At 37.9% G+C, this 10,734-nt stretch overlaps 1 protein-coding gene across 1 annotated transcript; it reads left to right on the top strand.

Annotated features, from left to right (window-relative positions):
• Window positions 1-216: 216 nt before the first annotated feature.
• Window positions 217-1,143, top strand: LOC139736604 (uncharacterized). Its single transcript, XM_071647351.1, has one exon. It carries the CDS (start codon window positions 217-219, stop codon window positions 1,141-1,143), a length of 927 nt encoding a protein of 308 aa, XP_071503452.1.
• The last annotated feature ends 9,591 nt before the right edge of the window (window positions 1,144-10,734 follow it).

Raw genomic sequence — 10,734 nt, 5'->3', positions numbered from 1 at the left:
CAGACCTGATGACGTACTTGCCAGTAGCGAGTCACATCGAAGGTCAAGCTTGACTATTTGAATTGTTTATTTGGATCACACACATTCACAGTCCATTCAATTTCTTTCAATCTTTCAGACGCGTACACAGCAGACGACGTTGGTTGTACAATCACACAGCGCAATGCTGCGCCACGAGTGAAGCGAGAGGACGCTACTTCTTTTCGACATTGGACCATGGGAGGACGAAGTGGTGTTGACGAAGAGGTCGCCGACGAGGAAAGAAACGACCGCGAAGATGAAAATGCATCCGTCTGTAGCATCGGTTCCAAAAAGCGGAAACTCTCTGACATGCTCGACGATGGTTGTAGTGATTGTGCCTGTAGAGTTCGTGGTGACATGACGATGATTTCCGAACCGTTGCATATTAATCCGACCGAAGTGGTGGTCAGGTGCTGTACCGAGTGCGGTCCCACGCAGGGATGCTGCAACTGCGATCCAGACGATTTCTTTCCGGACGTGAGCAGTGAGATAGAACTGCCAATGTGCTACGACGGCGAAGAGTCCAAACACAGGACCATATCCTGCGTGGATTCGTCGTCGACTGATATAATGGACAATGTCATACCGGACATCCTGCCATCGTGCAGAACTACGGATATACTTGGGAATCCAGACAGTGATACCTGTCTGGAGGGTATGATTGCCTACGATAGAAAACGTGTCCTTGACATCTCGCTCCACAAGATGCGCTGCATTGACGATCCCGAGGTGTCCCTCCGAAGGTCGGTCCTAATCGCCAACATGGTGACAAAACTCCGCAGCGAGATTCGGCAAGAGGATTACTGTCGGACGGTACTGCCAAAGAAACGCCGCAGCTTCAGGAGAACTTGGCACAGAAGCCCGGAAGGGCTGCCCGAATCGCTGTGCTTCTACCAAGGCCATCAACCGCGACGGCGATTGGCCGACGATCTCATGTGGGACGTGTATCCGACCAATGACATGATCCCTTACAGTGGCGGGAAGCACGTGGAGCAGGTCCAGACGGACGATCACTACCATGAACAATCTCAGGATAATACTCAAGAGGAAGAAAAGAATTCTCTTCTTGGGGATATCGATAGCATTTTTCAAAGTCTTATGGCATGTGTTGGCGGGCCTTAACGAACATTATTTTCTCTCTTTCATTATGTTATGATACATTGTGCAACACAGTTGGTCAAATTACTGCCGGAATTATTGCCACATTCTATTTAAATTCCATATGCAGTTTCATGATAATCTGCAGATCAACATGATGACCCGACAACAGAGTCGCAGAAATGCTTTTTGATTTGCGAATGGTGATGATACAATTTCCTACACCAGCTGATGATTAACATTTCTCATTTCTTCTGTCGAAAATTGTTAAATACAGATGCCAATCCTCTAGTCAGAGGATAAAAACTTACCTAGGACGAGACGGCCAAATATTGTTTGTTGTGTATATGTAATATTTTGACAATTTTTTTGTGTTGTTGAAACACCAGTGGATCATTACACCCATTTGATAAGTCAGTACTCATTTTCGTTCTTGCTACTGCAATTTCTCTTTTCGAAGACATTGTCGTATGCATGTGAGGCATTTTGATAAGGGCCGCAACCATAATCTGTCTGAATACATCAAGACAGTGTAAATCACCATCAATACCTCATCATGCTTATGGGCTTAATATGATGTTTTGATATACACCTTCGCATGCATGATCGCTGTTGGAAAGATTTCACGATAAGGGTAATGTCGATCAAAGAGTAGAACAATACAGATGCTTAATGTTCTTGAAACGTATGCAGAATCCCATCCGCTTTGTCATTTCACAGTCGCTGAAGGCCAGCTAAATGTCACTCGTGATAATTTTTGTCTTTAAGTTGCATTGTCTGCGGGACAGCCATGAGTCATTGTGTTCTGTTTGATTGACTAGCTCTCTCACCTACGCACGCAAGCACTCTCTCTCTACGCTCGAAAGATTGCACGATCCAACACATTTATATCATGATATGACTACAATGAATGTATTTTTCGCGCCATAACGGTCAATCTCGACTCTGTATGATGAAACATAAAACTGATCAACAAGCATCCTTTCCGACCGATTTTCATTTACAAATAAAAGCTATGTCATGCTTTAAAGTATAGAGAAGTTGCTAGAGAATTTGCCGACGCACGTTTTTGTTGTTGTTGTTGTTGTAATGTTCCATGTTTGATTGTTCCTAACCCTGATATCATTCGAGCTCGATGTGCGAACAATGGCTGCAATAAGCCTTGAAAATTGAAAAAGGATTAGTGTGACTTCGTTAAATATTTCTGTCTGTCTGACTGACTCTCTCTCTCTCTCTTTCTCCCTCTTTTGAGTGTACTTTCTATTCTTTCTGTTTTCAAAATTAAAGGGATGGTATAGTTTTAGTTTAGATGGGGATTCAGCCTTTAACCTTTAGCAAGATAATAAGAAATTATTTACATGCAGTGTTACGGAGCATACAATTCTAAGAACAATTACTTTACTTGATAAAAATTGGTTTTAAAATGACTGAGATATCTAAAAACAAAGTGGTCCTAATAAAAAGTGGGTCCCACCATTTATTAAGACCCCATTGTTTTGCTTTGTTTTTTGGATATCTCAGCTATTTCAAAACCAGTTTTCATCAAATAAAGTTTAAATTGCTCTGAGAATCGTATGCTCTTTAATACTACATAAAATGTTGTTTCCAATTATCTCACAAAAACTTAAAACCTCAATCCCCATCTCAACCAAAACTATGCTATCCTTTTAACTTGCTTGCAATACAAAGCACACTAGCAGTATATGCAGCACGCACGTATACGTACCAACGCGCACACCCCCCCTCTCTTTTTTTCTCTATCTTTCTCTCTCGCTCCTTATTCTTCTGTCAGCTCCAATATTATACGGGTTGGGAGTGTTTGTCGCGATTTTTCCGTACATGGTCGATGATATTGAATTTTGTTTTGTATGTTGTAATTGTCATAACTTTGACTTGGGGTACGTGCCCCCTAAAAGCTTGGTCTGTGGGCTGTGGGCACATAAATGTATAGTTACACGACTTACTCCGGGGTATCATTCTCTACGGAAACCATCAAAGCAAGACTCTTAAGCTTTTAAATGCCTTACTGTGTCTCCTGGTAGTTACCGCAGTTAAGTGTCTTTCTTATTGACAGGGAACCCAAGATATTCCCATGATTATGTTCACAGAGAAGTGTGTACTGTAATCAACGTAAGGGTTGTCTTTCCCTTCTATCTATCTATCTATCTATCTCTCATTCTGTCTTTAAGTTTACCATTAGATGTTCAGCTGTAATTACGATTAATTTGATGGTCTTTCACCCCAGGGTCATTCCATGATCAGGCCCACACCCACGAGTCTTACGGCCCATGAATCCGACACTATAGGCAAACAAGGCCCAAAAGTTCGGCACTGCGCAAACAAAAGCCGGTTCTATACTAGGCAATAACGGTCCACGAGACCGACATTACATCACATGGCTTAGTGTGTCGGTCTCGTGGGCCTTGTTTGCTTGGTGTCGGACCCGTGGTCCTTATTTGCTCAGTGTCGAACTCATGGGCTGTATGACTCGTGGATTGTGTAACTCGTTGGTTGTATGACTCATGGCTGCATGACTCGTGGGCTGTATGATTTGAGGGTGTCGAACCCTTCACGTGCACCCGTTCACCCCTTCGACTATTTTGTGAAATTTCTACGCGTTCTACGTATCTAGGTATGCGACACTGGCCTGCTTTCAAAGTCATGAGGTAATCAATGTTTGATTGATAATCGCTGGCACTGCGCGTGTTTGAAGACAGAGAATCACTTGCTAATGTACCAATTCCTTGTGGAAAAGTCCACTAACAACTGGTGCATATCCTGCAATATCATTATGATGAACTGTGTGCGAAGCTGTGAGTGCAGGATTGCCACGTGTGCAGTACGTTATATGATGCAACATCATGTAACCCGTTTTCAAACCCTTGAATTTTAGTAGACGAAATATTTTTTTCTGTGTCAAAATTGTAGAGCTGTAATGACAAAACAGTCAACTTGTGCAGTTGTAAGGGAAAGGTGGTTGCTAAAACATCGACCGAAGACAGCATTAAGATTTAATGAAATTGCTGTAGGAAACTTGGAGGCGATGACATCATTGCGTTTGACATGATTTGGTTTGAATCTATTTTGTATTTGCGATAAAAAAAGGGAATGAAACCAAACCAAAACAGTGATGTTAGTCAAAAACATCTTAGGATTGACATCACGGCTTTATGATATCATGCGAAACCACCAGAAATTGAAAAAGACGAAATTTTCTTTTTTTATGTTTCAGATTTTTGATGACGTACATTTCTGCCTAGGGGTAGGAGGGAGGGAGAAGATACTTACGAAGCAAATGCGTTCGAACTTGTTTTCGAATCGACCAGAAAAGAAAGGGAAAGTAAACACATCTTTGACTATTCCCATCTCTGACATTTTCTATTGTGGCATTGGAAGCAACTAAAGGTTTTTTTCAGATATTTTAGAATATATGTATCTCATCATCTTGTTCGCCTTGAATCACCATAGAATTACAATAAACTCATCCAAGCAATGATCACGAAAACACTTCAAAATAAGAAGATCGTCTCCTTTCACGAACTCTTTGGATTCCACTGTTGAAGTAGGCTACCATCTACCTCCCCCCCCCCCCCCCAAAAAAAGGGGGGGAAATTGTTTGTTTTTTTAGATTGGAATAACTTTGCTGTAGCTTGTAGACCCAAACATATTACGGCACCATGACTATTACGTACTTGAGTAAAGTAAATCCGCTAATACTTCAACCAAGGAGGTATTTTCTCATAGGCCTACCTCCTTGCTTCAACTCAGCTCAGTTGGCCTACACGGTAATTGCCACTGGCGATTGTCGTAAATTCGTAAGTGTTCCAGCCAATTGAGATTTGAAATGCAGCCAAGACGTTATTGCATTTGCAAGTAAGTTGGGATAACTTGATCCCAACTTTTGCGCGATTTAAAAAGTAGGATTCTGCGGTTACTTTGGACGTTTCGAGATAATATGCTCTGGCGTCTGTTATTATCATTATTAATGATATTATTATTATTATTATTATTAATGTCATTATTATTATTATTATTATTATTATTATTATTATTATCATCGTTATTATTATTATTATTATTATTATTATTATTATTATTATTATTATTGTTGTTGTTGGTATTATCACCATCATTACCATTATCGCTGTTATTCTATAGGATAATGATGATGGCAACAATCTTTTGTGGGTCAGTTATCAAAGCAGCATGACAATTTGAGTTTTTGTCCTCATATCGATATAGCCCTGTTCTCCCTATCGACCGATATCAATCCTTGCTCTGAATTATTGAAAACACCTTTGAACACAATACCAGCACGAGACATCAAACGTGTGTATTTCACATTCATTTCACTTCTTTTGATATTTCATTTCCTTGTTCTCGCACTGTCCGTTTGTGTACCGTTTACAATGATTTGCCCCTCTAGCAACTTAGTGTTTGCGGACGTGCATTGTGATAGGATTGCCTATAGGCCTATATAACGTGCTTAATTGCTTGTGACATATAAAGTAGTGTCCTTATGCGGAAAGAAGATACCGTTACGCAGCAGAGGGACCTGTGTAATGTCACATGTCCGTTTGACGCAGAAATGGACTTTACGGATGCGTTTTCACGATTCCCTCCACGTGAGACGTTGCCGTAACCATGACAACAATGAGTGACCCACGCGCGTGTGCAAAACATGCGGAGAGGCAACATCTCGTAACACAATCATAGCGTATTTCTCCTCTTCCCCGCTCTCCCTCTTTCTCTCTCTCTCTCTCTCTCTCTCTCTTGAAGTGATGGATATTTTTCTCCAAACACCTTTAGTAATCATGAAATTAATGAGCTAACAAATTAATCTTTAAACCCTGATGCTGAATCTCTCTATCAACTATCATTCTTTCAAAAATGTGAACCACAAGATATATACCACCTCTACCTTCAAATGGATTTAAAAAAACTACAAAATGTTTCCAGGGCCATTTCAGTCTTGGAAGCAAACCGAATTTTGCCAAGGAAATATATTTTCCCTTTACATTCGCGTGATAATTATGCAAAGGTGAAAGACATTATCATTATTTTAAATATAACTATATACACGCATAATGTATACTGATAATATGGACAATTTTTTATTTTTCTTGAAACCCAGAAATCATAGAAATTGAACATCGAAGTTCATATTAACAAAGTAAATGGAGATAGAAAATGTCTTTTTTTTTGCAGCAGGCGGTAAAAACAATGATTTAGAGGATTAAATCTCATTTTACGATTTAGGATACGGTAAAAAATACACATAAGTTTGATGACTCAGTACCAGAAGTTGCAGTACGTGCAGACTTATTTCCTCTGTATTCTTCTCTATGTTGTAATGACTATTGATGGCAGCCAACTGACATTGTGTGTGATGTGCTGTGAATGTCTTTGTATGTTGTACAAAATGTTCAAACTTCAAAGAATCAAAAAATAAATTTGAAAAAAAAAACAACAACAACGAAGTCCTGTATATTTGTATTGGTGTACTTTTTGTTACTTTCCCTTGAGGACTAAGAAAGCTATAAAATAATGACAATGGTAATGAAAAGTACGGTTTATACATGACAACAACAACAACAACAACAACAACAACAATATTCGAAGTACAATAGCTTATTGAAAGAGTGAAGAGTGTTACAATAATCATGCTCTCCTTTATTTTTGATATCTTTATTAGGCATCATGCTCTAATTTATACTTTCTCCACTAACAAACGTGTTGAAATTTTCGATTATTTTATTAAACAAACAATTGCTAAACAATTTCTCTTTACATACTGTATATTCAAAGAAGATATAAACAGCAGCTTTCCACAATATCGCATCAACTCGATATTTCTCCCATAGTCATTCGTTTCTATAGTCTCCATTCAACATGATTTCCAATACAAAGTAACATTAATTACATAACTGAACAACGTAGCATATTACATGGTGATCTTGAACACTACATAACAACACGCATAATGTAGCATGCCATACAAAATATCAAGTAAAGGTAAGGAATATATACGTAGAGATATAGTTAGAAAGAGATAACCATTAGTATTTTGAAAGTAAGGATTGTTATGTGGATTACTCTTATTTAAAACACACACACACGCACACACACACACACACACACACACATACAAATGATGGATTGTATTCAAACAATGGCAAAAGAAAGACATGAAAGGCCACACAGCTACATCATTACGTCCAGCGCATCAAAGCAACACCGTAGAAATGGTCTGATTCCAGAATTTTCCGAAGTGGATATAGTTCATAGTTTAGCGGCAAATCAGAATTTTCCTACTTCATGAGACGAATTTCAGCTGTACATAAAGTTACAAGGTCTAAAACAGGAGAGGGCGCTTGTATCCTTATTGAAAGAATTTCCGTAACGTTCAAGATATTGTGATTTTTATGGAAAAGATAGTTATGATTTTCTTTGCATGACATTGAAAAGTATATAACTATTCCACCGATATTGCGCTTACCCATTTATCCCTAAAATACAAACTCGTGTTTGGATTTGAAGTCTCTCCTCTCTCCTACATATTCATTCATATATACACTCAGCAAAGAAAGAAAGTAAACACTTTTTCCAATAAACATTTTTCATAGAAGATATTGATAATATCATTTTGTCATACAGTGTATACCACATTAAAGATTATTCAATTGGCTATCAACCTAAGAGGTTTATACAAAAGGAAACTTTACGCACGAGTGAACACATTTATTCTTATCCCCCAAAGCAGAAAAGTAAAAATTGCAAAAATTAACAAATTGAAATTCATTTGCAAATGCCCTGTAACAGAGCAATGGTAACAAAATACCAATTTAACGCAATGAGAGACATGGATGAAATAGCAGAAAGTTTCCGTTCCTTTGTTTCTCTTTATATTCTAAAACAAAAGCAGAGTGTGGAAAGTTAACCCATATCCGCCTCATGCATTATACTATGAAAACGCCATTCGTACCTAGCCACTACAGACAAATACTTGCACTCAAAGCATTTTTAACTTCATATCTCTTTCAACGGCACAAAAAAAAAAATTAAGGAAAGTTGACAAATTATGTATCAAAAGAGAGAGAGCATAAAATTGCCTTTATTATGACATAAATGTCCATGCATTTTGACCAATCAGAAAAATATACCAGTTGACAGAAGTCAGGCATGATTTATGAAAATATGAATAATGAATATCATATTTGATATTTATTCATAAATCAAAAATAGTGTACCTTTGCATGTAGATTTCAATGTCATTTTCAAAATATTCAAAGCAAGAGCTTTACAGTGATATATGATGCATGCATATTGTGATCTTCTAAGTAGGAATAATCGGAAAAGTAAAAATATAATGCAATCGTTCTGTTTATGATAAATGGGTATTTTCCATGTAAAAATATCATTGACTGCACGTAGATGTACAGAGACTGTTCTTTACAACCTTCTCTGAAATGAGATACCACATCCATCCCAATCAATGCATATCACTTCAGGAGAAATAATATCAATTTGTGACCAAAATATCGCACAAATACGTGTATCTATATAAACAAATGTCATAATTACAAATGTCAAAATGACGTCAAAATGACGTTAAAATGACGTTAAAATGACGTCATTTCAGCAGGAAACTCGACTACGGAATTTTTCGTACTTCGGTGATTGCAGCAATTGCAGCTTCTACGGGAAATCCCGTAGATCGGCGGATATGGGTTAAGGGGAACATAAGAATTTTCTATCAATTCAAACTTTAAATGACATAGAGAGTAAGCCGCAAAGGTGATAGAATCGACAACTTTTTTACATTTCACTTCTTAATAAAGGAATTTAAGAATGCATGAGACAAATTGAAGAGCCAAATGTTGTTTCAAAGTTTCTTAATTTAGAATGTTTCAAATCCAACCTTCTTTATTACCGTAACTTCTTCTCCGACATCACTTGATTTGACTATGGATTTGACATTTCATCCTTCATTTTCCTCCATTATCTTTTTAACTTTCTTTATCTTTGGATGGTTACAGAGACATTATAAAGATCATAGGTTGATTTTTGCAAATTAATTTGCATTTGTTATTGTGTTGAATTTGTCTTTTGTTCTCATTGTTATGTGGAAGAGCAGATAACAACTTGAATAACGACTTGTCCATTTTTGCAATTTTTACTTCTGTGCCTTGGAAGAGAAAAACGAATGTGTTCACTCATGCGGAAAGTTTCCTTTTTTTATTGTTCAACTATAGGTTGATAGCCAATTAACAGTATATAAAACATCACTATTAGCCAAATAGTCTCTGAGAAAAATGAACTTGAAAAGTGTTTACTTTCTTCTTCTTCTTTTTTAGTGTAGTCTAGGCATTATGTATATATTTCATATACCGTCCATTTGTTATTTATAGATATGTATACAATAATAAATGTAGATATAGCAAGTATATGATTATGTATATATCATAATATATCATATATATCATAATTACATAAACTCGGGACATGAACTAGTTGTTGTTGGGTGTAGTAGAGAAGGGAAAGTTGAGAATGAGGCCCGAGAGTGAGCAGCAAAATAAAATGCTTAATTACACTTGTAGTGTATGAGACATGCCGTCTACTTATAGCACAATAGCTCGGGCTTTCGGATAGAACACGGATAGAAATAAGATTGTCGATGCACCTCTGCAATAAATATAAGATATCAAATACAAAGTTAACAATTGTAACTTGATGATTTGAACTGATTCAAAACTCATTAAAAAAAACAGACTGAATCCCTTCTCTTAATGTGTCTTACACAATATTTTGCTACCACATTCATGAATCTCTTCTGTTTTCGAAGAAAGTCATCATATCCTGACCCTTGGAAATATTCCGTGTGTTCGTTACTTTGATACAGACTCCGAGTTGTCTTTTTTTTTCCTATGGTCATCTAGTAGAAATTACAACGGTCATTGCATAGTCTGCGTCATCTTTTTCTTATTTAACTTGGTCCTTTTTTTATCATTTTTTATTTTGAAGACGAAAGCAAAGGGGGAACAATGAATATGAACTCTGAAAGAGTTATATCTCGTTTTGTTTTTCTTGTTGTTCTTGTTCTTCGTCCTATTTAGTTAAATGTTGTGTAATGTAGAGAACAGGAAGAGCGGGGGATCGACCCACACCTGTGGAACCTCTTTGACCCACCGAAGCAATATAGATACCTGGTACTGAACTAGTAGACCTCCGATATCGTCTCTGCTAGGAGGTGCCCAGGTCAACCACCAGCGCAGCAGTCAGTTCTCCCTCCGGTCCATTGCCGTCGGCAATTCTCCCTGCCCTGCATCTTGTGCGCATCACACGGTCAATTTACGGAGCGCTAGCGTCCATCTACACCGTAGCATCCCTTCACAGCTGTTTAACGTACAATGTACTGTATGGCTGCCGTACGGCGTTGTTACCCGCCATCATATGGGATGCGAATGGCCATCTAGTTTGGTGTAACATCGTTATATGCCAGTATGTCTGCAAATATTTACAAGGAAGATGGCAATGGGGTTGATGCATGCAATTCCGTGGATTCAGGAAGCAAGAGCAATCCTGGGAAAAAGTTGCCGTCGTCTTCACAGTCGT

The sequence above is a fragment of the Diadema antillarum genome, unplaced genomic scaffold (assembly GCF_040938485.1).
Source record: "Diadema antillarum isolate AM-2024a unplaced genomic scaffold, OU_Dant_1.0 seq00000657_RagTag, whole genome shotgun sequence".
NCBI lineage: Eukaryota > Metazoa > Echinodermata > Echinoidea > Diadematoida > Diadematidae > Diadema > Diadema antillarum.
This window is presented reverse-complemented; position numbering and strand designations above follow the sequence as displayed.

Bases quoted from the DNA above. Each gene is read 5' to 3' on its own strand.
- LOC139736604 (XM_071647351.1), top strand. From the start codon at position 217: ATGGGAGGACGAAGTGGTGTTGACGAAGAGGTCGCCGACGAGGAAAGA.